Source organism: Nelumbo nucifera, chromosome 1, assembly GCF_055504915.1.
Source record: "Nelumbo nucifera cultivar China Antique chromosome 1, China Antique-T2T, whole genome shotgun sequence".
Lineage (NCBI taxonomy): Eukaryota > Viridiplantae > Streptophyta > Magnoliopsida > Proteales > Nelumbonaceae > Nelumbo > Nelumbo nucifera.
The window spans coordinates 118,110,063-118,137,985 of NC_142649.1; the positions used below are offsets into that span (position 1 = coordinate 118,110,063).

Below are 27,923 nucleotides of genomic sequence, written 5' to 3' on the forward strand. Positions count from 1 at the left end.
GAGGAACAATTAGCTATCAATTTGTTGGTTATACCCTAGGAAATTAGCTCCGAACTTCCATGCAAGTAGAGCCTGAAATTGTCGATTAGTAATTAGTATAGACGTGAGGTGCGAGCACACATCGAGCAAACTTACCCATACAATGTAAAAAAAAAAGATGGAACATATAATTTGCACAAATCTAAACCATAAAAGTTATAATGATTTTCATAATGCCTTAAATAAGCAATCCTCAAGTCAGAAAAAGCATTCATTTACCGTACCTAATTCTCAACTTCTAGTGGCCAGTTGTATAAGGGAGATTTTCACTGTGTCTGTGTTTGATCATTGCCCAAAAGCTCGTCTACACAAAATTTATGAAGGTATGCAAACATTTCCTTCCATTTTTGTACTATTTCCACTGATCTTTTGCAGTCAAGATTCAACCTATCCACCTCCATTCCAGTGGCAGCAGAACTCTGTTGCTGAAGAAAATACCAGGAAAGAAATGTTAGGGCGAGGATTTTATGTTATCAGAGGACAAACAGGCAACCTAATTATAGAAAAATAATTACCTAGGTTTTTGGCCAAGACAAATTATTAGCAAAAAGCAGTAGATATTGAAGATAATAGAATAACAAAATATAATAATAGTACAAAATGATGTATGTTGGACACTGTGGGAAGAAAGAAACTCCAGGATATTCTCAGAAACTCAGAGAAGAGCAGCAGATCTGAGCGCTATTATACATATTAAGACGGTACAGTGGCTGAAATCTTTGGAACTATTCACAGATTACATTGTGGATGACATGTTGAGGAAGTGGGGTGAAATTGCAAATTGCACGCAGACCAAGTCAGTAATAAGGGTGGCTTGGACCCCCCACCTAGTGGATTCTTGAAATTAAACTTTAATGGGTGTAGTAGGGGAAACCTGGGACAATCGGAGATCGGGGGTGTTTTTAGGGATGAAAATGGGGTCATCTCTGCTATGTTCTCAAGCCCAATTGGAGTGGGTGATTCCCTTAGAGCTGAGATCTTTGCAGTTATAGAAGGAGTTCGGAAAGCTAAGGAATTGAACATCAAGAAACTCATAATTGAAGGGGATTCAAAGGTGGTGATAGGGTGGTTGACTAAAGATCAAAATGATTTATAGAAGTACAATAATGAGAGGAGGAAATTCAAGTGGCTGGTGCGAGAGATGGAAGTTAAGACATGTTGGATTAAAATATAGGCTAATTCCCTAGCTGACGGTTTAGCTAAACAAGGGGCAGAAAGGGATACATTGTTTTGGGCTAAGCTGTAATGTGAGTGTTTTTTTCTTTTTTTCCTTTCTTGAAGCTCTTTGCGACTCTTGGAAGATAAGTGTGTTTGTCTTCCACTTGTAAATTTTCTACTGATGAATTAATGGAAGTGTTATTGATAAAAAAAAAATAATAGTACAAGATGATCTTTGTTCAAACTTCTACAAGGCCAACTTGTGGTAGAATCAATGATCAGCAAAATACGAGCATAATATACATGTGTACACATGCATGGAGTATCACATTATACGTTCATCATCAGAAACCTTTTAGTAATTCAAAATTGGTTAAACGTTAGCCTTTGAAGGCAAAGGAAATATAGTGTGGAGAATTACTTCCTTTGCTGTGTACACATGCATGGAGTATCACATTATACGTTCATCATCAGAAACCTTTTAGTAATTCAAAATTGGTTAAACGTTAGCCTTTGAAGGCAAAGGAAATATAGTGTGGAGAATTACTTCCTTTGCTGTCCTTTATGGAATTTGGAAGGGACCAGAATAGAAGAATTAAACGAAGTACATCCACTTCTACGAATATGTAGAAAATAGAAACATTCATACATCATGGTCTAGGAGCTAAAGTTCAAAGAGTTTATAGAGATGTAGAGGACGGATGTCAAAAAACACCAAGAAGCAGCAAACTTGCTGGCACCTTTATGTAGTATTGTAAAGCATGCATTTCATGTACTTCCAGAACTTTTCCGGATAAAGCAGATCCCTTCTTTCACTTCTTTTCTACATAGATTAATAACTGTCATCTTGAAGGTATCAATAAGTTTCCTGGCTGGTTCCAGTGAAGACTTGGATCAATGAATGCCTTCACCTGGATTGGTGGACTACTGGTATTGGGGCAGCTCCACTGTGCACCCCGTGCCCCCCCCCCCACTCCACCCGCAAGACACAGACACGGGAGAAAAAGCAGAAACCATTCTATGTTGCTACCATAAACAACTGCTTGAATTTCAAGGATAGAAGATTTTCTAAGCAGTAAGCACCATATGCTATATTGGTCAAGGCATTACCTAGGCAACAAGACATCCTTGGTGTGACACTTAGCCTGAATGCCAGAACTTGTTCCAAAAAAGGTTTCCTTCTAGGTGAATAAGAACTTGCTTAAGCCAATAAAAAATCACAAAGATGACATCTCGTAGTAATATTATTGAAATAATCACATCTTATTAATGTGTTAGTAATATCATATATTGCTCATGTTTTACTTTAAGGTTGTACATTTAAAAATATAAAATCTAGGGGTCTTCAGAAAGGAGAAAGAAAGAAAACCTGACAAGATTTCTGTGTATCAATTTTGCAGTTAAAACATCACCTAGATGATCGACTCAACTAGATAGGATCCTAACCATATGCATCATGTACTGGTGCCCTGGGTAGTCAGATTTACTAATCCCATGCATATGCTGTAAAAGTCCTTGTATGATGCAACACCGATTTATCCATATACAACATTAATGAATATTTATATTTCAGTATTATATCGTCATCTGCAAAACCAAGATAGGATATGCCAAATATATTGTTAGTAAGTGATGAAAATAAAGAACTAATTAGGATTTGATAGGTAAAGGATTCCTCAAATGAGAATCCTTAACCATAAGAGAGAGATTGAGGCTGCCACCATTAGAATTACTTGGGTTGATATAGTACTGTTTGGTGTAGCTAATGTAATTAAATAACTATTCTCACCAGGAAAGGATTCTAATTAAATAACTATTCTCATCAACTCACCTAGATAGGATTCTAATCAGATGCATCATGTGCAGGTGCCTGGATAGTCAGTCTTAGAAATCCTATGCATATTGTGTACAAGTCCTTATATGACATACCACCAATTTATCATTGTATAGCATTAGTAAATATAAAATTTTATTATTGTTGAATATCATCATCATCTGCAAATATAATATTAGTAAAATGGAACTATTATTTTTCATGGTTATTTGTAAAATGTTACTTCTATAGCAAGGGAGTACCAGAGGCATGACTCCATACCAGTCATCAATTTGATTGTATATGCAAAGGTATTCGTAGCATGTTAATGGGCTGTGTGATGTTTGGAAAAAACAGGACCAAATAATAACATATATGCCACAACTACATGAAATGTAGAATTATTTTAATATCTACAAATTGCATTAATGAAATGATTCAACATTTTTTATGACTAACAAAGGATTCAAGAACATTATGATAAAAAAATAAAGAAAACCTGAAGTTCACTGATTTGCTTCGTCAGAACATGATAACTGAGATATGGAGCATCCATTATGTCACTGCTGGGTGTCTGAGGTACAGAAACAGCCCCTGAATCAACATTTTCATCTGTCGAGTTTACATATTTTCCCAGTGGCGGTGGCAACAGTGGAGCATGCCTTCTAGAAAAGGAAGAATGTGAATTTTCTGATGTCTGACGATTCGAGTAGAGGGGTCGTCTAACAACAAGAACATTGTTCACAGGACCTGACAAGTAGAAACAGACAGCACCACATATAAATTGAAAAGCTGATAACCTTTGAAAATCTACATACTAAACAAATCTTCAAAATGGATGCATGGAAATGTAACATAAGAGAAACTTCAGGCAATATTAGCTACCATTTGGATAGGAAGACATCCGTTAGGATGCCGTTATTTGTTGAAAACTCTCATGTGTTGAGGAAAGTTGGCACAAAGTTGTGATGTCCCTAGTTTGTTACAAGCAGATCAAGACCCAACGTACTTAATGATACAAGGAATGAGTTCAAAAATTCATTACTGGAAAAAGTAAATGCATTTAAAATCCACATTGAAGTAGTTTTTGAATGAACACAGACAAATCTACAATGAGATAGCATCTGATCATAGTATCCCATATTATAAAATCTCTTGATTGATCTTAAGGCTGATCTTCCTAGTATCCCTACCACAATACCGCCTTGAAAGAAAACACCAGTGATAGGCTCCTGAAATGCTTAAAGTGATGGTAGTTGTAATGGACTGAATTTCATTTCTTGGAAGAAAACACTTTAGGCTATCATTTTCTAATACTTGAGCTACTCACCATCTATCTACCTCCTGAGGCCAGACCTCTGATATTCCATTTCTTTCATCTCAAGGCTAGGCATTTTGAATAAAAAAATGAAGACCATCTCCCTCCTCAGCTTTGCTTCCAGTGGCTGAGCTCCCCAGTCCCCAGATTGTCAGCTAGCAGTTTAGCACCTAGGTAAGCCTTAACAACCCTTGAGGTAATTGTCTACTTTTCCCTTCCTTTCCTCTTTCTAACCCCCTTAAAAGATGGATCGATGTCTAATCTCCTTCAGCAATGCACACTCTTTCAATCCAGCAAAAGGTACCATAGAGCTCACCTCTCAAACTGTTCCAGTGACAAGGGTTTTTGCTAGACTGAAGGGGGGTTGGAATTAATAAAAGGATCAAGAAGACAAAAAGAGTCGGCAAGAAAAAGAAAGCAGTTGCTAACAATCTTGATGGAGGTTAGAGAAGGGTGTGTTTTGCTCCTTTGGGCAGGTGGTTCAGATAGTGAGGTTTTCTCCAGTTGTGATCTTTGGAATGGGGGTCTTGCTCGGGGTTTTATTGTAATATTTTTTGGTTGTTTGGGTGTGGTGTGGGGTGTTTCGAGTTTCATTTGGGATTGGGTTTTGTTCCATTTTCGGGTGATTCCTTATCACCAGTTGTATTCCTCTTTCTTCTTAGTTAACATTTATTTCTTTATTTATCTTCAAAAAAAAACCACAGAGCTCCCCAAAATCTAATAGTTTATACAACAAAAGGATATCTTTTCATGCTGATGATATACCAGCTCTGACTGTGGAGTCAATGATGGAGTTCATATGTGCAAAACAAGAAGGAAAAAAATCAGGGAATAGCACCTAGGCTTCTATAGGAATCAGCAGCTAATAGAAAGGGGTGAATAGGGGTTCCTTTTTTTCGGTTCATTTCTAAATTTGTTTCTTTTTTATGCTGTTGGGGGAGTTAAGACAGTTTACCTCCCCCTCTGATTTGTAATTAAATAATTAAAGCTTCACTGTTTTAATAAAATTTGCCGTTATTGATAAAAAAAAGTAATCAATACCACCAAGAAAATTTGACATCATATAGAAAACTAAGCCTAAGGCAATTTTTGGTTTCAATTCTAATCCCCTTTCACAGCAATATGGTCCTTTCTAGATTTGTTTTCCTAATAAAATAATTCCTAATCACTCTCCAGCCCATATCTATAGCTGGATTGACATCAAAATTGACTAGAACTCCTAAAAAAACTTCTAGAAATTGATTTCCACTTAAAACTACGGTAAGTTGTTCATTGTCACTGCATTACTTTTGGAGTATACTAGAGGATGGTTAAAGAGATGCCCTCACTAACACATGAGGTGATAAACAAACTGCAAGTCTTACACAATCTGATATATTCACTGTCTAAGATCATGATAAAGGGGCCTAAACAATCAGATTTTCCCAAGATGCCTATAAAGACCTCCATCTACTGCAGCTAATTTATAACTCTGGTGTGAGCAATCTGAGCCACTTCTCTTGGCAGTAAGCAATGCCCATGAAAAGCTTTGGTGATCCTTTCCACCCATAGTTTCAAAAGGCACATGCAAAATAAATGAGGTACTGACATTTTTGTTACTTTCCTCCAGTGTTTTACAAGGCATCAGAGGTGTATGCCTGGTGGCGCCCCAACAATGTCCTGAGGTGAATGCTAGAGGTGTTGATGCCTCTGAGGCATACACCTTCACCTTTTGCACAAAGCGTGCTAGAGATGTATGCCTCATGCACACCTTATACAAAAAGACAAAAAATAAATAAAAATAAAAGAAAATAAATGAAAGAGAGAGAAAAAAAAAGAGAAGAAAAAAAGAAAGAAATTTATCAAAAAAAAGAGAGAAAAGAAAGAAACGAGGCTTCCTCCTCATCCCTCTCCTTTTAATGAGGCTTACACCTTGTGCTCGGGAGGATCACACCTCTTATGTTCTGAACTATGCCTCACGCCTCAAGGTAGTAGAATGCCTCACATCATGCCTCTGCACTTTAAAACATTGTTTTCCTCTGCCCTATGCTTACTCTTAAGCACAAGAGACTTAAATGAGTTTGAGTTGAAACATGCAAACAAGCAGCTATTCTTTTGGATTTTCCACCAACATGTAACAAGAAGAAACCAAATTAACACTCTCAATCTAATTAAGTTATATCTTATATCCCATTGATAGAGATGTTTAGCATTTAGAAAACCTCATAAGCATTGTAAAGTTTAAAGGGAAATGATGCCCCATATAAAAAAGGGTGGCCTAGTGCATGAGGCTCCTGCTAATGCAGAGTCTGGGGAGGGACAGATGTACACAAATTTACTTCTACAGATACATAGACAGGCAGTTTCCAAGATTTGAACCCAGGGTGGAAAGGTTCAATCCATCAATTCAAACTATTAGGGTGGTCATGATATACTGCTAGGTGCAACTCATAATTAGCAAAACCCTTGAGAGTAATAGTCGATTATTCATAAACAAGGGAGAATTAAAAGAGTTTTAATTCAACTCAACAGGAAAGGGTTCCATCCGGAATGCTGAATCAGTTTGGCATTAATTGCTACTACCTAATAGTGTTGAACCTAAGAGGTCACACACAAAAGGGGGCAAAAGGCAATCAAAAGTAAAAAGAAGAGTGTGCACACTAAAAGGGTTTTAGTGGAGGGACCCAATTGCAATTATCCAAAACCTAAGAGTTAAGTTTTGCCAATTCTAATTAGGGGCAAGCTCTATATAAACTATGCATGGGGCGGCCCTAAGGTTATGAAAAAAAGAGAGTGAGACCAAAACCTTAAAGAGAGAAAGATTGCTAGCAAAATCAAGAGGAGCCACCTCATCTTTTCTATTATTCTCCTTTCCTTCTTCCATTGAAGAGTTTTGTCTGCTTCTTGCTTTGTGTGGACTATGTTGGAGGCCAAAAACGTGTGAGGCTAGAGGAAAGAACCTCCCAGAATCAATTTATAACATTCTTCAAATCGTTCCAAGAGGTGATGTTTAATATTTTATTTATTTTGGATTTTGCACAATACCATGGGTGTGATCTTGGTAAATTCAAGATTCTATTATTTTATTTTTCTGCTGCAAATAATTAAAGAAACTGCTAGAATTTTTCAGGCCCGCCCTCTGATGCACCATATATGCACTAATATATATATATATATGCTTATATATTATATAAGCATCATTTCAGCAGGATTGCCACCACCTAGTTACAACTCCAAATATGGACAATAATGAACACCAACAAATATAAATAATGCTGATAACAGAAACTTTGTGGAATAAGACAATATTATGATGGCCTAGGTAATACCTTTGGCAAGTCTATAAATTCGAACAATGTTATGGGTTTTAGCATCCCAAACTCGAATTGTGCCATCCTCTGATCCAGAAACTAAAAGGATTCCATCCTTGCTGAATGCTAAGCAAGTAACACCCTTGCTGTTGCACACAACCACATCAAAAACCCATACAAATTACAAAAAAAGGTTGGATCAAGTTGCAGAAAAGTGGCACTTTTACAATAAAAATACAATGACTTGGTGAAGCTAAGCATCCTACATTTCCACTCAACAGATAATGTAATATAACCTAAATAGTCATCAGTTTACTTTCGAACTCTCGCCTGATCTGCCATAACTCATTTCATCATACCTATGCTGATTGCAGACCTAACAAGAAATAAGTGTGGTTGCTGCATTTAGGATATATGTCTACATATGATTATGAAACCCTTTTTGTGCACATATTCAGCATAAATTATTAGATAAATGTTGCTAAAATAGAGGTTGAAAATGTCTACAATGTACAACCAGGTCAACCTCTTTTAATCTTGTCAACTACAATAGCACAACCAGTAATGGTCAGAAAGTTACTAGAGATTGGGCTTTCTTGAAGAGGCAGAATTGGTAAACCACTTAGGTTTGCATTGCAAATTTGCAAAGGATCTATTTCACAGGCACCGAGTCCATTTCAGGTGTAGAGATTTTCCTTAGAGCTGCTATGGAGTTGCCAGATAAGGGTTTGAGCAGGAGAGGAAAAGTAATATAGGCGGCAATTCCACTGGCAGTGGTTTGGTCAATCTGGGATGAAAAAAGAAAAGAAGAATTTTGGAAAATAAGAAAGAACAGAAGATGTTGTAATGAGAGAGTGGGGGAAAATTTATTCATGGGTGGCTAATCCAGTGTTTTAAAAGCACAAGGGCCAATTTGCACCTGAGGCACAAGGGGAGGCGCGCGCCTTTCTAAGCAAGGCGCAAAATTACAAAAAAAGCTAAAAAAAATAAAAAAAATGTCAGAAAATTCAAAAATGCAAAAAATATTAAACATAATGCTAATAAAAAATATAAACTTAAATTTTAAAATAAATGTAATAAAAAACCTATTATCTAAAATTAAAAATACATAAACATAACATTTAAAGCATATTCAAATGAAAATTTAAAAATAAAAGCAAACATATAAAGCATTTTCAAGCATATAAAACCCACAATCTCTTTTTTCCTTAATTGCATTGTTTCAAGTAGCTAATGTGATGTAAAACATATTGCATTCTTGATTCTATGAGTTGCCTTTGTACCACGCCCCTCGAGGCTCCGAGAACCCCCTATTTGCTAATGTTGTTCATTCATTCATTGCAATAAAATATCTTCTTAAAAGGCAATGAAAGTTAAAAAATCATTATTTTTTATTTTATTTTTTAATCAATAACTGTTAATTGAATTAATATTATGAAGAATTACAAAGCAAGGGAGCTAAACAATCTTAGCTCCCGAGTACAACCATTGAACACCAGAAAACAATTACAGTACAGCCCAAAATATAGAGTTTCTATTCACCCCTTGCCTAGATAGACCATCTGCAAATGAGTTTGCACTTCTCTTTACCCATTTGTATTGAACTTCCATGTCCTTAGTCAGCCACTTAAATTTTCTCTTTTCATTGTTGTAATTCCAAAGCCTAGAGTTATCCTCTTTTAGCCAGTTCACCACAACTTCAGAATCTCCTTCTATGATCAGCTTATTAATATGCATATCCTTGACCCTGTGTACCCCTTCAAGAGGTGCAAGTATCTCAGCCCTCAAGAAATCTCCCACCCCTATTGGTCCAAAAAACATAGCTAACAGATTCCCTTGTTCATCTCTTATTGCTCCCCCTATTCCAGATGGCCCTGGATTACCCATTCTGCTGCCATCAAATTTTAGTTTAGTAAAGCCATGGGGTGGAGGAATGCAACAAGAGTTTGAGGCCTTCTTAGCTGAAGCTAATTCTGCTATCTTCTTCCAGTTTCTTAGCAACTCATCAACTGAGAATTCTGCAAACAATGCCAAAGCTTTCAACCAATGTATCACCCTAATATGGATGACCTCCAATATTACTTCCAAGCTTCTCTCCTTTTCTGAGAAGATCCGTGAATTGCTCTCCTCCCAAACAGTCCAACAAACTGCAGCCCACATACACCTCCACATAATCTTGGCCCCTTTTGTTGGCCAATTCGGCATGGAAGTGAATAAGCTTTGCACATTCAAACGAGGGGTTCACCTACACCCAAACAAAGAAGTACACCATTCCCAAATGACTTTAGTAAACCGACAAAAAATTAGTAAATGGCATCTAGACTCACCATCAGCTTTACAGAGAGCACATCTGTGAGGATACAAACAACTATTTGGTCTTTTTCTTTGAAGTAAATCTCTTGTATTAACTCTTTCCAGAAAGGCTTCCCAACAGAAACTCCCAACCTTTGGAGGTATAGGATGACACCACACCTCTTTAACAGGGAAGGACAAACCAAAAGAAGAAGGTTGTATTAGGGCTTTAAAGAAAGAAGCACAAGTGAAAGAACATGAGGGAGTGAGTGTCCAAATTCTACTATCTGCCTTTGTTGGCTCTGTCCCTGATATCTCTTCTCAAGCCCAAGTTCCAGCCGAACCCAGAAACTGAGTTGGAAGGAACAAGGAAGGAAGAAACCGGTTCGTTTTTAAATGTGGAAAGAGCAAAAAGACTCGGGATTTGGTCTTTTAAAGAAGAATCCCCAATCCAAACATGTTCCCAAAAATTAATGAGATTGCCTAAGTGCAAGTCATACCTGATCCATGGAGAGAACAATGGCAAAATAGCTTGAATAGCTTTCCAAGAAGATGCTCTTGTAGTCCTTGCCAGAATCCCAAAATCCCATCCATTGTCTACAACCCCATGAATACTACCCACTATCTTCACCCAAAGTTTATCCTTCTCCAATGAAAATCTCCATAGCCATTTCCCTAGTAGTGCCAAGTTCCTATTCCTTATGTTTCCAATACCCAAACCTCCCTCCCTCTTACTCCTACAAACCATCTTCCACCTAACCCTATGGTCCTTCTTCTCCTCCCCCGGCTCCTAGAGAAAGTCTCTATTAGTTTTTCTAATATGCTAGCCACCCTAACCGGAATCTTAAAGACTGACAAAAAGTACACAAGAAGGTTAGCTAATGTAGACCTGATTAGAGTGATTCTCCCTCCAAGAGACAAATAATTTTTCTTCCAAGTTGCTAGTCTCTTTTCAGACCTCTCCACAACCGGAACCCAAAACTCACCTTTCTGAGGGTTATCTCCCAATGGCAAACTGAGGTAGTTAAATGAGAAATAAGAATTTCAAACTCTAACATAGACTTGTTCGGGCTTGCCTCAAGGGGCATGGTCGGGGTCGGGGGGCAGAGCCCCTGGCCTCGCCGTTAGACTCAAAAAAAAAAAAAAAAGCAAAAAGCACAATTTTAAAAAGGCGCACGCCTAGGCACACCAGGCATGCACATACCCCAAAATGCACCTCACTTGTGCGCCTAGGCGTGCCTTTTAAATCACTGGGCTAATCATTGAGGGTTTTTTCATACTTCTACTATTTTTATAACTGCATACATTTTGCACTTAATCACATACAACAATTGTAGGGTAATTGATAACAGTATACATTTTGATAAGCACTTCCTCTCTCTCTCTCTCTCTCCCCCAAGTGGGTTGGTCTTCAATCCACACCTAAACCCACCCAATTCTCACTCTAGGGCGGAGTCCCATGGTTTCCTCTGCTGAATACATGGGAATAGATGATGTTACAAAATTAAAGGAATGCACGACTTAACTACTCATATGTCAAGCAGGCAAAGCTTTATTAGTTGGTCTCATATGGTAGATTACCAATGTAAAATCAAGGTTTTTTTTATGAATAATGTAAAATCAAGGTTCAGCTGCAAATTAAGCTAATTGAGGTGTTACAGTACTACAGTAGTCTTAGGAGTAACTAGTAAGTACATAGATGGTTTGCTGAGAAGCGATCCTAGAAGATTCTTGTTTGTATTACCTTATAAAAGAAGCCTTTATGAAGTTCATTTTAATGGGTAGTAACTGAACATGCACGTGCTACTGCAGGTAGCCAAGGTTGATTTGTGACGACCTGCCGTTTCAAAGTTGGGCTCACCCGTTCAGTAATTCATACATCCTAAGCAGTAAGCACTCCCTTGGACTGATTTCTGAATCCACAAGAAGGTAATTTTCTGAGGACCCGCCCTGGAGCATGCATGTCTCTGATAATTCTGAATCCAACAACCAACCAAATGTGATGAAATTAGACAACCATATGGCTCTGGAATTTTATTATTTTTTCTTGGTCTAGCTAATAGAATGTTTTCTCCATTCAAATGATTCTACTACACGTACATAACTCTGCTACTAGTCTCAATTTTGGTGTCTTAATCCATTTTAAATTCACCACATGTTTGCCTATGTTCTGTTAATTAAGTAGGATTCTTCTAACCACAGTTTTGAATTCCTTTAGTTCAGTAACTTTAATTTCATTTCTTACGAGGGTGGACATACAGATTATACGAGGAGCCACAGGAGCCTATAGACTGTCAACACGTCTGTGTTAATTTTTAAGTGGCATCTTGTAATTGAGATGATGTCAATAACTTACCAAAAAGTAAAATCCTTACCCCTTTTTTATTTTTTTTCATTCGGGTATAGAGGAAATGAGAGTGGGGCAGAGCAAGGTGTACATGAGGCCCACCGGCCATACCACAGAGATCCTGTGGTTCCACTGATTTGATCCTACTCTACCATCTAGACTACTGAGTAGAAATAAAGTTTGTTTTTCCCTAAATTTGGTAGAAACTAGAAATATAAACCAGATTTTACAGATTGAAAAAGGTTTTCAGCTACTTTACAAAGCTTCTTTATTTTTTGGTAGCAAAGCTATATTTTACACAGATCCATTGAGAAAATAAAATAGGGCCTCTTAAATTCATGCCCTCCTCCTGCTTTCTGTGTATCACTTTTTACCAGTTGCAAGCAGAATCTTCCACATGTAAGCAGGGGGAAAGAAGCATGTCTTCCTATTATTCAGCCGTCACTTCAATCTGGAAAGAGTTGGATCACTACCAGAGCATTTAGTGGGACAGTGACAAAGATGCCAAGGCCACAAGCAATTAGTTTCTTAGCAACATGTCTTTGCTTTCCTGTTAGGCCTCAATTCCATGTATGAACCCATTACAGATTTTGGGCAGCAAGGATCTCCCTTCTATCCAAGAGGTATATGCTTTAATCCAGTCCAAGAAGAGTAGAAGGTTTGCAATGAATGTTCCTGAGGGGGAGATTGTTGCCTCGGTAGTCAGGGGAGGCACAAATTCTAGACGGAAAGGTGATGGTCAAAAGAGGGTTGCCTTGGTAGTCAGGGGAGGCACCCATGAAATCTGTTGGTATTTGATTGGAAAACCAAAATGGGCACAAGATTTGGAGAAAAAGTCAGCATAAGAGCAGAATAGGAAGTCTAGTTAGAAGAAATATACCTCAGCAAACTTGGCATCTCAAGAGTCCCAGTATGGTAGCTTGACAGTGAGTTCTTATCAACTCCTTTAGTGATCACCTAGACCAATATGGTAGGGCACTCCAACAGACAGATTTTGGACCTACCCCTTCTATTTCTTTTGCATCCACTTCAGGTAACATAGCCTCTACTTTCCATGTGTCCTATGATGCTTTGGAATCTCCATGGATCATTGATTCCAGTGCTTCCAGTCATATGACAAATCTGTTCCAATCTTATACCCTCCTCTTTGGTCAAGGATCAATATCTTTGCCTTTTTGTCTTTCCCTTTCTAATGTTCTACATGTCCCCAAATTACCTATTAATTTGTTATCTACCAATAGTATCACCCATTCTTTAAATTGTCCAGTAACATCATTTCTTCCTCATTCTTGTGTATTTTAGGATTGGGCCTTAGGGAAGACAATTTGTGGAGGAAGCAGGGTTGATGGTATCAATGTGCTAAAGAATAAAGTTGGTCTTACAACATCAGGGTCTCCGAGTCTATCAAATAAGAGTCAAGTTGTTTTGTGGCAAAATCATCTGGGTCATTCGTCTTTTGAGGTCTTTGAAATATTTGTTTCCCGAATTGTTTAAGTTTGTGTGTCAGTTAGTGAGTTTCAATGCCAAATATACCAATTGAGCAAACATTGTAGAACTTCATTTCCTTTACATAATAAAAGATTGCATTCTTCTTTTCAACTTGTGTACTCCGATGTTTGAGGCCTTGTAAATATTCCAACTGAGAATGAATACAAGTATTTGATTACAACCATAGATGACTCTTCTCAATACACTTGTGTACTCCTAAACTTGTAGAAGATTTTCAACGCATGATCCTTGTGCAATTCCAAACCAATATCCAAATGTTTCAATCAAACAACGCAAAGGAGTACTTTCATGATAACTTAACTTAATTTTTTGCTTCATGTGGCTCCTTCACCAGAGCTCCTGTGCCAAAACCCCTCAACAGAATGGGGTTGCAAAAAGAAAAAATGTCAACTCATAAAAGTGGCTCAGGGAATTCTTTTGCACATGAATGTACCAAAAAGGTTCTAGATGGATGATGTTATGACTACTACCTATATTATAAATCATATGCCATCTTGGTTATTAGAATATAAGGTTCCACATCAACTTCTCTCCCCTAAAGCTCCATTGTTTCCTATACCTATGTGTGTCTTTGGTTTTTCTTTATGGGAAACGGTAACTTTCATTAATAAAAATGGATAAAAATTACAATTGCCACCATCCAAGGGCTAGATGGAGAACCCTTTGATACAAATTGTCTCATAAACAGGCCCAAAAAAACTCTTGCCTATTGACTCCTTGCTTTGCTAAAGCATCAGCCATACCATTTGCTGATCTTCTTGCCCAATTAAACCTCACACCAAACTCCCTTGCTAAGCTTGAGATTTCTTTTTTTTAATCAAAACTAAGCTAAGCTTGAGATTTCCCTTAGCTGATGTCTGAAAAGCCACATGCCCAAGCTTCTAGATTGCAGCCAGCCTATTACTAGCTTGGAGTCTCCCTCCACTTCTAACCATTGTAATCCCTAATTCTTTGCCAATCTGAGACCTTGGAGTAAAGCAAAAACTTCTGCTCTTAGGAAGTCTCCCACCCCTACAGGGCCAAGTGGCCAACACTCTACCCCCCTCATCTCTGAAAACACCCCCTATTCCAGAGGGGCCTGGGTTGTCTACAGAGCTTCCGTCAAAATTCAGTTTCACTCTAGAACAAGGCAGCAGGGTCCAACTTTCCTGAACTGATGGGGAGAAAGATGAGGAACCAGCTATGACACCCCATCCTCTATTGAAGTCAATGAAGGAAAAGTCTTTAAAAACCTCCAAAGCTTTCAGCCAATGTATGATCCTGGTAGTGATGCCCTCTATAAGTGTTTTCCTTGGTTCTTTCCTGTCCTTGGAAAATCTTATTATTTCTCTCCTCCCATACTGACCATAATACAACTATTCTTGTTGTTTTTCACATCACCCTACCTCTCTTCTTTGGCAACTAGAAGAAACTAGAATCTAAAAGGTTCCGCACAGACGAAGGAGGAGTCTACCTGCAACCAAAGAGAAAGGAGAACCAACCCCAAATACAAGAAGTAAAAGGACAGGAAATAAATAGATGAGTCGTTATCTCTCCATTCTACAGGCAAAGGCAACGGACATGAGGGGATAGGCACCAGTATTCCAAAAGTGTTGACCTTTTGCAGAAAGCCCTAACCTTTGGTGGAACAGGAGTACCACACATGTTTTGCAAGGCCCATGTGTGTCTTTGGTTGTTGGTGCTTCGTTCATGATCTATCCCCTACCCTATGGGGTGAAAACAGGTGTTCTTTGTGAAGCATTGGAGGATTGTACAATAGAAAGATACATAGTTTTCAAGGTGTCATGTTATGATCCATTTGTCTTACATTGGTGGTATGGGATGCTAATGTGAGATATCCCACATCGGTAGTATGGGATGTTGTTCTAGGGTATATATGTGCTTGTGTTCCCTCCCTCTAACAGCTAGCTTTTAGGGGTGAGTTCTCCTAAGGCACGTAATAAATGGTATCAGAGCCAGGTTGCTACCTTGGCTTGATCCTTCTTGTTCATCCTCCCTCGTTCCATCTGTCGTTGCCTTCTCACAATAGGACGCCACCAACGAAAGCATCTCTCGGATTTCCTTCAACTCACCAAAGAGTTTATGTAACTCAATCTCTAGCCTATCCACGCGTTCGTCAGCCATCACCGAGCTCATTGTCGTCATCTTCGTTACCAGCTTGCCTGCTCTAATACCAGAAATGGTGGGTTACTGCCCACCTCAGGGTTCTTTGAGGGACCCAACCTCCAAAATAGAAAAGGGGAGAGAGAAAGGGGGATAGCCAAATGATTTGCAATGATTGTATTGTCCTCATGATGAGACATTTATAGCTACTTACGATGAGAATACGAGAATTTATTCACGTGGTTTGTTGCATGTTTATAACTAATTTAGGCCACATGTCCTTCACACATAAACAGACTGAATCGATGATCCTATTGTGAGCTTGTTGTTGGACTGATATTGGGCCGTGGGGCCTTATCACGTCACCTATGCGATGGATATTTTTTATGTATAAAACATAGATCCAAGGGTAGTTCCCTAGGTACCATAACCATATTTCCTTAATGATTATTCATAATTTTCATAAGAAAAGCATAAAATCCATGCTAAGGTATAGAAAATCAACAAATTCATGAGAAGAAAAGGAAGAAAGAAAAGAAAATTCAAAAAAATATATAGGGGCTTAACCCTTATTTTTGTTATAGGAAAAGAAGAAAAGAAAAAGAAAATGTGTTGATTAGACAAAATTTTAAGTTCTTCCTTACCTAGTGGTTCAGGTTTTGAAGTCTTTGAGGGTTCAATACAACATTTAGCAACGTTTGTGTTGATTAAACCCTAACAAATAAGAAAATAATAAAAAAGAAATTAGTATATAAACACACAAAATGAATATTTTAGTTAAATAATGTATATGTTATAATTAAAATCTCAAAAAAAAAGAATAAAAAAGTATTTTATAATAGAAAGTACAAAATTGTTTGGCGATTAAACAAGGCAAGCTTCAAAGGGCCTTATTGCCTAGGTGTCGCCTTGACAACTACGGAAAGATATAAGGCTCATTTGGTAGAAAAAGGGTTAATACAGGTGTATGGAGTAGACTATGCAAAGAATTTTGCTCTAGTGACAAAGATGAACTCTATTAGGGTTCTCCTATAAAAAAATGCATTATTGAATCATCATTTGGAGGAGGTATACATGATCAAACCACCCATGTTTTGTGGTAAGGGCAATGAAAGTGTGTAGACTGAAGAAGACTCTATATGGCCTCAAATAGTCACCAAGGGATTGGTTTAGTAGATTCCACAAGGTTGTGCTATAGATAGGATTCAAACAGTTTGAGGTGAAAGATTTTTTAACCACATAGTTTGAGCAGGGAAAAATGGCTGCCTTGATAATCTATGTAGATGGCATGGCTATCACTGGTGATTGGGTTTCAAAGATAGACAAGTTGAAGGATTTTTTAGCCATATAGTTTGAGGTGAAGGATCTAGGCCCATTATGTTACTTCCTTGGAGTTTAAGTTTTTTTTTATATAATTGTTCCTTGGAATTGAAGTTGCCTACTCTCAACAAGGAATCTTCATCTCCCAATGGAAATGCACCCTATATCTCTTGAAGGATATAGGAAAGGTGGGAGCAAAACTAACACTCATATAGTTGTAAATCATAGGTTGGGGGCTGTAAGGATGAGCCTATAAAAGATACTAAACAATACCAAAGACTTGTGGGGAGACTTCTCTACCTATCTATGACTCAGCCTAACATTGCTTATGTTGTGGGTGTCCTCAATCAATTCATGCCTGGACCCAAGGCATCACACTTTTAAGAAATCCCAGGATGGCTTCTTCTTTAAGAAGATAAACACATGAAAGTTGAAGTTTATAATGATGCTGATTGGGTTGGTTTTGTGAATAAAAAAAAAAAAATCACCAATGGCTATTGTGCCTTTAGGGAGGAAATCTTGTTACTTTGAGAAGTAAGAAATAAAGTTTGGTGGCCAAGTTTAGTGTAGAAGCGGAATATAGGACCATGGCCCATGGAGTTGCCTAACTTCTATGGACTAAGAACTTGCTAGGTGAACTAGGTTTTTAAGTTGATGGTCTTATGTCCCTCTATTGTGAAAATAAAGCAACCACCAATATTGTAGCTAACCTTGTCCTCCATGATTGAACAAAGCACATTGAGGTGGATAAACACTTCATTAAGGAGAAATTCGAGAAGGGAGAAGTGTGCACTCCATTTGTCAGCTCAAAAGAACAACTTGCAGATGTAGTTACGAACGGTCTTAATCACTTGCGGCATAATGAACTTTGTGACAAGTTGGGCATGATTGATATATAAGCCCCAACTTGAGGGGGAATAATGCAATATTCTTAGCTATGTGATGCAAGGGCACTTTGGTCTTTTTATGTTCTTTTATTTTTTGTCACCCTACATAGTATATATTAATGTTGGCGTTGCTAACCAGGAGTTTTGGCTCTCTCATGATTCACTTTCTTCTTCTCTTCCTCGTTTCCCCCTATCCTCTATCTTCCTCTCTCTCTCTTCTTCTCTCTCCTTATTCTCTTCTTTGATAATAACTTCTAAAAGCTTCCCCTAACTTTGAAGCCCCTAGAGTTCCAAAATGCTTCTGCTAACTAGAGCAGCACATTCTTGGGCATTCTACCTTCTATGATGTGCATATCCTGCAATTACCTACCCCCTTATTTTGCATCCATAGTTACTCCCTTTAATTAATCCATTGTGGAAAGCCATAGAGAAACACCAATATGAAAGGACTTGCACCAGTCAAGCAGATAGGGAATAATGCAAATGCAAAAGGCCACAATTAATACCAATACAACATGATTCCAAAAGATTCAAAGGAAGTATAAAAAGTAATTAGATTCTTCTTTCTTCTTAGTATTTGATGATGAGTATACATGCCTTGCAAGTCAACCACACCAAAGGTAAATGATAAAACAAGGGGCGCATGTTACATTAATATACTCAGTGTTCCACAGCATTAGGCATTAGACCATGGCAAAGGATGAACATTAAATGAATATGCCCACTACAAATCAAAATAATTGTACATGAAAAAAGAAAACCAACAAACCTGTTATCAGATAATGTGCCAATGATATGCTTTCCATAACTGTTGCTGGAAGTGGTTTCAGCATTAATAGAAGCAATATATATCTTCCCATCCCTAGCACCAGCATAGAATACATGTTCACCAGGATCTAGTGCAACTGCTTCAATAATAGAAGGGAAATCAATCGATCTCAATAATTTTCCCCTGGATAGGCTCCAAACCTGTGACATTTACACCATGGTGCTTAATAAGCAACACACAAAGGAATACTAAGAATGCAGGTCTTCTCCTTTATTCTGGTCACTGTTTTCTTCCATGCAGATCAGCGTGGTAACAGAAACAATAAAAGGATCAATTTATACAAGGTGTAATTGAGATAGAATTGATTAAAAAAGGTTTAATTGTTAGGTCATAGATTTTACATAGCTCACAGACTAGTATGATACTCAAAAGAAAAGTATTCCAGATTTTGACACTGCACATATTGCTCTGGAGTTTTTTTTTTTTTTTGGAATTTTCTGGCTTCTTTCTACAATCAGCCCAGATATTAACACTGTATATATTGCCTGTTCATCTGCATTCAGAAGTTTGAATTTTGGTAAACAGAACCAAAATTGCTTTTGGGGCTTCTTCTTCCAAAAGAGTTCTCTCGGTAATTCAAATTCATTATTGATATTAACTTTTTTATGATATGAAATTATAGCAGAACTTGTATTTTCTTATTTATAACGTATAATCATTAATATCCATTGAATCATGAATAGGGCCTTTCCCTGAATGTGGTCAACAGACAGTTTCTTGGACTTATATGGTTATTTCTGCCCCCATTAAAAATAAATAAAAAAGTTTACAACAAGGCAAGCTTGTGAATCCAACTTAATAAGGTGGAACGGGAAGGCATGCTGATAAAAAAAAAAAAAGGTGGAACAGGAAAGCACCGATATTCAACAAAGAAACATATAGCAGAAAAAATATTCTGACCTTTAAGATACTTTATTGATCTGAGATAATCTAAGATCAACTCCAATGTACCATTTATCATACATCATCTGTGTTAGCATATCATAGGCCTAGGTTTTAGGAAAACAGGAAGTGTGAATACATGATGTGTTAAATTGTGTTTAACTGAAATTTCTAGGATAAGTGTTTAAATTGCATGCTACTTATTTTAGTTTAAGATATCCATTTTTTATCAGAATTAAGATAGCTATTTCTTCTTATAAGTTATGAATTGTTTAAATTGTTTGTAAATTGTGCATGGAATATATATATTTTTTGTTTCAAGTGATATTGCTAATAGTTAATGCCATAGTGTGCCATCACATGTAAATTTGTAATTGTTTTCAATAAAAAAATAATAAGAACTGAAACCACCATCTGGGTGCATAAATGACAGGGTGCTACATTATCAACTAGCATCTCCTTTACATTATTACATATTGATAACTATGATTTATGCATGTGTATATATACAAAAATTTCAAACTTTAACAGCTTAAAACACATATTGTAAGTTGGTAACTGTTTTATTGGATTTGCATAGTCTTTCTTGCCCAACCCAATCAATCAAACATGCCCATTCCCATATTTATCTTAGTGTTATTTCATGTATTCAGTGAAGAATTGCTATTGCATAAAGCCATGCATGAATTAGTTATAGAACCATTCAACCACCAAAAACATGTCACCACTAGCTACCGAACGATTTTTTGTGATGCATTGCCATTTTATAAGTTTTATAGTGGTTCCAAGGAGATTTTTAATGGGGCAAAGGATAGGTCGGGGAAGAGGATGGAGGAAGTTGCAATAGGGGTTGGCAATGCTGAATTTGGAAAGGTTTTAGGAGATGACAATGGATGAAGAGAGGATAACAATATGACTGCTTGTGAATCTTCCCATGTAGAATGCTCTGATGCCATTCATAATCCTTTTGAGGAAGTGGTGATTGGAAAGTTAGATGTGGATTTGGGAGGGAGGGCGGCAAAGAAAGACGTGGTAATAATTGAAGAGGTGGTTCCCAAGAAATCTTGCGGAGCAAGGAATATGCACATCGTCCACATAACCAAGGTCTTTTCTCGGCTGAAACTCAGTTTGGTAGGGGCAGGACCTACAAAAACTACAAAAAGAGGAGGGGGGGAAGACAACAGTGCCAACATTCAAGGATGGTGGAGGTGTGGACTTTCAGGTTAACAACGGTTCAGTCTCTCAGATGGGAACCTTTCAGCATGAAAAAGACAATGGAATTGATTCCAGTTCTGAAACAAGAGATCCTGATAAAGGTCTTGATGATCAGATGGAGAGGTCTGGAAAGCTTCCTATTGAGAAAATTATGGAGAAAGATGTTGCAGTTGGAAAAAGCTTTGGCTTGTTTTTGAGGGGAGGGGAGGAGCTTGCTACGAAGGCCTTGGAAGAGTTTGAGAGGAGGGAAGAAAGTTTGAAGAAAGGGATCGTTCCTGAGCAAGATTTATCGGGGCAAATTGCAGTGTCAATGTCCGTTTACATTTCAACTTACCCAAGCAAAGACAGAGGTGGGAGATTTTAACGTTTTTGGTGGATGGGTAATCAACCTACCCACCCCCCAAGAGAGTCAGTTACCCAGGGAATTGCTACTCTCCGAAAAATAACCTTCCCGTGGGACCCATTATACCAACACTCGAACATGGGGAAATTAGTCAATTACCTGGTTGAACAACTTACCCCCCCCCACCCCACATGAGATACTGGTAAATGAACAAAGCCAAAGTGGTAATTGGGGAGGGAGGAGAGATGTGGGATGAGTATATTGACAGACAAGTGGAAGTGTTCAAAGGGGAGGATTAAGAGTCGGTTGCCTAGGTCTTGTGTGGTCTCAGAGGTCATAGAGGTGGTGGAGGTGTCCAGAAATGGTGCTCTTGGGTCTTCACTTTGATAATTGTCTCTAGTCTTGTGTTGTTGGTTGTAAGTTTGTATTAGTGTCTTCTTATCTCACTCCATTTATGTACAAATGACTGAGGGGTAATGGACAAATTAGTTGGAAAAAAAAATCTCTTATGAAGGTTAAGTACCAACATAATGAATGTTAGCGAGACCTATTTGTATCTCTGCATGTCTGCATATAATAACAATTATTTTTCTTGATGTTTGATCCAGAAATGGAGTGAGAAAATCGCATCATGAAGACTAATGAACCACAAGGTCAAAAAGAGCACTAAAAGATAACTGGAACATTCCACCTTTAGAACAAAGAAATTATTGTAAATCAGAAGAGGTGTATTTTTGCATTTAAACATGCCCCCGGAACACCAGCCACTAGAGTCTGCATATCGAGCTGTGGTAGAAAACTGCTGTGAAGACTCCAGCAAAGGAGAGTTAGTTAATTTGATAGGACAATAAAAAAATGTTTCTACTCCCCACCTCCAACCTCCTGTGCACACGGTTACACAATTGTAACAGTTCTACCCACTATTTATGATTTCCCTCCTATAGAGAACAAAATAAAATTGATCAACTCAATGAAAGAAAGTCTAATCCCAAAAATATGGGGTAAGCTAGCAAATACAGTATCACTGTTCCAATCTATCAAGGTCCATATATCTTTTGTAAAATCATGAGACTTCAAATCATTTTAGAAAACCCTCAAGGATATTAAAGCTACATAAAAGCATGACCATAAAAAAAACCTGGAACTGAAATCCTTAATTGTACAGAGAATATCACATGCAAGTATGCAATCATTTTAGTTGTGATGCATGACTAAAGAAATTAACACCAAGATACAACAACTAAGAACCTACCGAACCTTACATGTTCGATCCTCAGAAGCAGATACAATGATTGCATTACATCCTCCATAACCAGAAACCATATCAGTCACACGCAGAGTGTGCTCAGAGAAACTATATTCATATGGGTTTTTTGCCATTTCCATTCCGATATCATCAAAAACCCTGTCATATTAATTGAAAAGAGAAAAATATATTAAGAAAACTAAGGGTGTAAACTCAGAAATAGGAATAAATAAACTTCGGGAAAAACACAAGAAACAAGAAGGAACTAAGTACATGAAAAGAGACCAGACTCTGATACACCCATCCTCTGCCCCAGAAACCAAAAGGGATTCATCATCGGACAAAAATAAGCAAGTAACAGCCCTGTAATGAGCATGCCACCTCTTAAGAAGTCTGCCACTTGCAACCTGGTTCATAAAATATTTAATAGAATAAACAGATTAAGAAAAACTTGAATTACGTCTCTACACATTAATATTTCACAAATCCGTAAATTTTACATGCATAACAATAAAATAGAAAGTACATGAGAAGATTTCACCTCCCAAAAGTAAATTGCCCCGGATGAACCTCCTCCAATAATATACATCCCATCACTATTGGAAACAAGTGGGTGGATTGGCTCAGCAGGAAAACTTTTAACTTCAACTTGAGGCTGAAACAGAAAGACAATAAAAAGATATATTTATATAAATAAAACCTGGTCATTTCATCCTTGCTGACAAGCAATATACATCACTTGCATTTACATTTAAAATTTGTCTAGTGCCCATTTCCAGAATAAAAAATAAGCCCAATTACCCTTTTTCTATTAGAATAAGGTATCTCACAATAACAAGCCAATTTGCAACTAAAAACAGGATTGACTGACCAATTTAGTACGCAAATCGCTCTTTTTTCTCTCTTCAGAGAAAGAACAAAATAAAATGATTAAATGCATATCATTTAAGATGATAATGAAAGGTTAAAGAATCCCAGAAAGTAAGAACAAAAGAGAGAAATAAAAGAGATACAGACGAGGAGATAGGATTTAGAGAGAGACCTTGCTCCAGGACCAGTAGAGAATGGAGCCCGATGACGAAGAGGAGTCTCGAAGCTGGGAAGAGGCAAGAAAGCGTTGACCAACGCAAGCTAGGCCGTGAGGAGTAGAGGTGCATGATCGGTAACGGAGCTGTTCTGCGCCCGAATGCAAGTCCCAGCAACCAATCCCAGCGTCGACGGGAGACGACGCTATCACCACCTCCATTATTAATACTGACTAAAAACAAATAAGTAGAAACCCACCTCCTTAAACGTGACGATGACTGTTTTACAAATCGCAGGAGATCATATCCTCCTCTTCTGTTTCTGCTGCACTCTTCTACGACGACTATACGAGCGAAAAATGAAGTATGGTTCAAAATAACTGAGAAGCGAGAACAGATTTTTCCACTAGGGTCTAGGGTTTAGGGGAAATAATAATTAATATTCCAATGAATGCTAATAAGAAAACGATGGCGCCCGTGGCCTAATGGATAAGGCGTCTGACTTCTAATCAGGCGATTGTGGGTTCGAGTCCCATCGGGCGTGAATGGTATTTTACAACTTTTATTCGTCGACTCGTCCCTACATGGGCCTCAAATTTTGCTTCTGTTCTATATCTCTCGAATCTCTTCTTATGGGCCGGCAGTGTACAGAAAGATAATTCTCCTACTTTTTTATTATGGTAAACGGCGCTCGTGGCCTAATGGATAAGGCGCCTGACTTCTAATCAGGCGATTGTGGGTTCGAATCCCACCGGGCGTGTTATTTGTTTTTAACTTTTTCTCATTTGCTAGATGGGCCTCAAATATTGTTTTTGTCCATTTGTTATGGACCGGCAGAAGCCTAGGAAGCCTGTTTTTTTATTATTTTTAATTTAATTTTAGGTATCAACTAGTGAAAATCAAATAAAGTCCACAATAAAAAATACTTTTGAATAGTAATAATTCAAAAGCATAAAAATCATTTAGTGAAAATCAAGCCATCGTTGACTCGGACACGGACAGACGAACATTTTGGCTCAGGAACCGTCTAGGCAACCAATTCAATTTTACCTCAATCCCGATCCCTAGCCAAAAATCATTGAATCAGTCAACGATCCATTGACCCGGGTGGTCAAACTGTCAACCCATTGACCCATTCAATGGTTTTTTGCCATTTTTTTTTAATTGGGAACTGTCCAAGCAACCAGTTCCGTTTTATCCCAATCCCGGCCTCTAGCTAAAAACAGTTGAATCGGTCAATGACCCATTGACCCGGGTGGCCGTCGACCCATTGACTCATTCAATGGTTTTTTGCCTTTTTCTTTCAATTTTTGCTGTCAAAATGGGTCATTTGTTCAAACTGAATGGTCAAACCATCAACCCAAAAATCAGTGGTCAGAACGGTTCCGTTTTCAAGTCATATGAGTCACACGCTCGAATGACATAACACGTATACTACCACTTAATGGACCTCACACACTCAATTTTTTGCTTGTAATTTTTGTTGTCCGAATGGGTCGTCCATTCGAACCAAACGGTCGAACCGTCGACCCGAAAGCGAGTGGCAGATAAGATATATAAGATTATATATATACATATATTTTGTAACTTTTTAACATTATATATATATATATATATATATATATATGTGTGTGTGTGTGTGTGTGTGTGTGTGTGTATGTATGTATGTATATATCTTATAAACCAGTACAATTTGAGAATTTTCAATGATGAATTTTCATTGAACCGTTGTTCTTGTAATTTCAGAACCGTCAACCCGAACCGATAACTAACGGCTGATTAACGGTAGGGACCAACTTGACACCTTTTGAAAGTTTAAGTATTGTAGTGACACATTTGATAATTCGAGTACTAACTTTACACTACCACCAAAGTTCAGGGTACTAAAGTGGAATTTTCCCTTTTAGTAATTACAATAAATCACAAATAATTTATTATTTGATAATGAAAGATAATTTATGGTGATTACAAATAAATTTCGTTAATAATTTTGTAATTTTAAAAAAATTATAGTAATTTATAGTAATTACTAATAATTTACCATTAAGTAACTTGACACTACCCCCAAAGTTGAGGGTACTAATAATTTTTGGTAATTAATTTCTCCTAATTATCACTAACTTAATGTTAGCTATTACTAATTTCTCGTTATTTTAAAAAGCTAATGATTATTTATTGAAAAGTAAAAATTATCTACCATTACCTTCTTTGAAAATTTTTAATAAATTAAAAAAAAACATTGCAATTTATATTAATTTTCTAGTTCTTAGCCATGTTTGATAATCTCTTGTATTTTTTAGATAATTTACTAATAATTTTTATTTAATAATGACATATCATTTATGGTGATTACAAAAAAAAATCTGCTAATTTTTGGTAATTTCTAGTAATTACAAATAACTTCTTTTAATTTTTGGCATTGTTTGGTAATAACAATAAATCACAAATAATTTATTATGTGATAATTAATAATAAATTAATTTCTAGATGTTAATAATAATGTTAAATTCTGGTAATTTTCGTTATCAATGAACAGTTGTAATTTATTTTGGGTCATTTTATCAATAAAATACTGGTATTTTATTTTGGGTTATTTTATCAATAAAATGCAGGTATTTTATTTTGTGTTTTTTTATAATTTCTAATAATTTAAAAAATAAATAAATACTAGTAATTTATTGTTTATCATTTTATTTTTAATGTTAAAAAGTTACAAAATTTATCAATAAATACCAATAATTTATTTTGAGTTATTTTCTTTGATAGTTTCTTGTAATTCAATAAATAAACAAAAGAGCATTTAATAAATAGAATTGTTGCTAATTACTATTTTCCCAATAAATACTAGTAGATATTAACTATCTTGCTAGTAAAATGATTAAATTGAATAGTCTGACATACTATTTTTAATTATTAAATTGAATAATTCGTATTCTTTGATAGTTTCTAGTAATTAAAAAATTAAATAAAAGAACATTTAATAAATAGAATTGTTGCTAATTATTGGCAATTAATATTGGTGTTAATTATTAATTACTATTACCCAATAAATATTAGTAAATATTAATTATTTTCATTAAATTGAATAGTCCAAGCTATTATATTTAACTATTGAATAAAAACATTCTGACTTCTAAGTGCTAGAGAACGAACACATAACCAACCCTTCATTAAGAAAAGCCCTCAAAAATTCCTCATTAAGGCGGTGTTTGGTATGGCTTCCGTTTATTTGATAAACAGTGCCATGTCATTGTCAAATCAGCATTTGTCCCATCATGTTATTTTGTATGTATATTTATTGATAAATTCTTGTCTTGATTTATGTGCAATCCAACCGTTTGGGGAAACTTTACTTTAATGCTTCCCCCAACACAAAAGCGTTTATTTATTGTTCCGTTGATGTGGCGTCTAGTTGTCAACAAATCCTAAAAGAATGTTATCAACCACATTTTCTCGGTTTTGACGACAAATCAAGTACAAACATTTATTTAATAAACGGAATCTATTCAAAACACATGATACCTGTCCGGCCTTAAACACTCGAAGAGACTTGGTGTTTGCAATTGCAACCTTCACCCACCGGCAATCCAACTAATGGCAATTCAGCAGACCATTAACACTCCAATTAGTTACAGACTACAAAGGTTTATTGCATAACAAACATTGAGGAAAACCAGGCACAGAAATCTTGTTGAAATAGAAGGGATGTTTCTTTTTGGTGAGTTTTGGCGAGTTCTGAGTTCTAGGTTAAGAGGGACATTTCTTTATGGTGAGTTGATAGAGAATGCAACCAGTTGCAGTTGCATTGGGACAATAAGATTGTCGAAAACCATCCTAGAGTCAGCCAGCATAACATGGAGACCCTCGTGCATGGCGACTCTATAAGTTTTCTGAGTTGTTCCACTTAGAAGAGGGAGAAATGCTACCTCAAAATCAATAAGTGCACTGAGGCAATATGACCACCAAAAACCTTCTTAGAATCATCCAATATGACACAACAATTGGAGGAAACCCTCTGTACACAGTGAATATATAAGTTTTCTCTGGGTCATTTTCGTTTGGAGGAAGGAGAAGCCTCGGTTCTATGAAAAAAATCTAAAACTATACATGGAGAGTATCAATTATCTAACATACTTAGAGAATGTCCATTGTTTAAGTCATTATTAGTGAAAAAAAATAAAATTAAAAAAGAATCATTAGTAGTGCATCAAAACTTTACGATGGGGTAGAGCCCCTATTTTAACGATGCACTGGAGCCCCTGTTTTTACTGCCAAGGGGATCTAACAGTGTCATTGCCCACTATTTC

The 27,923-nt window shown here is 36.9% G+C and overlaps 1 protein-coding gene and 2 non-coding genes across 3 annotated transcripts; 2 read left to right on the forward strand and 1 right to left on the reverse strand.

Moving 5' to 3' along the window:
• Nucleotides 1-125: 125 nt before the first annotated feature.
• On the reverse strand, nucleotides 126-23,992 carry LOC104601762 (protein ROOT INITIATION DEFECTIVE 3-like). Its single transcript, XM_010265219.3, has 8 exons — nucleotides 23,634-23,992; nucleotides 23,133-23,246; nucleotides 22,865-22,998; nucleotides 22,603-22,750; nucleotides 18,846-19,045; nucleotides 7,637-7,764; nucleotides 3,510-3,760; nucleotides 126-464 (listed from the first exon to the last, which is right to left on the reverse strand). Exons 1-8 carry the CDS (start codon nucleotides 23,835-23,837, stop codon nucleotides 306-308), a joined length of 1,338 nt encoding a protein of 445 aa, XP_010263521.1. The 5' UTR covers nucleotides 23,838-23,992; the 3' UTR covers nucleotides 126-305.
• A 95-nt stretch (nucleotides 23,993-24,087) lies between these two features.
• On the forward strand, nucleotides 24,088-24,160 carry TRNAR-UCU (transfer RNA arginine (anticodon UCU)). Its single transcript has one exon. It is a non-coding gene; the product is annotated as a tRNA-Arg (tRNA).
• A 143-nt stretch (nucleotides 24,161-24,303) lies between these two features.
• TRNAR-UCU (transfer RNA arginine (anticodon UCU)) lies at nucleotides 24,304-24,376 on the forward strand. Its single transcript has one exon. It is a non-coding gene; the product is annotated as a tRNA-Arg (tRNA).
• Nucleotides 24,377-27,923: the final 3,547 nt, after the last annotated feature.

What these genes read in the sequence shown, in the direction of transcription:
- LOC104601762 (XM_010265219.3), bottom strand. Translation starts at nt 23,837, where the DNA reads ATGGAGGTGGTGATAGCGTCGTCTCCCGTCGACGCTGGGATTGGTTGC. An exon ending in GGGCAATTTACTTTTGGGAG is followed by an intron (nt 22,999 to 23,132) that starts GTGAAATCTTCT and finishes TTTATGAACCAG; the next exon opens with GTTGCAAGTGGCAGACTTCT. An exon ending in AATTTATAGACTTGCCAAAG is followed by an intron (nt 3,761 to 7,636) that starts GTATTACCTAGG and finishes TCTACTTGTCAG; the next exon opens with GTCCTGTGAACAATGTTCTT.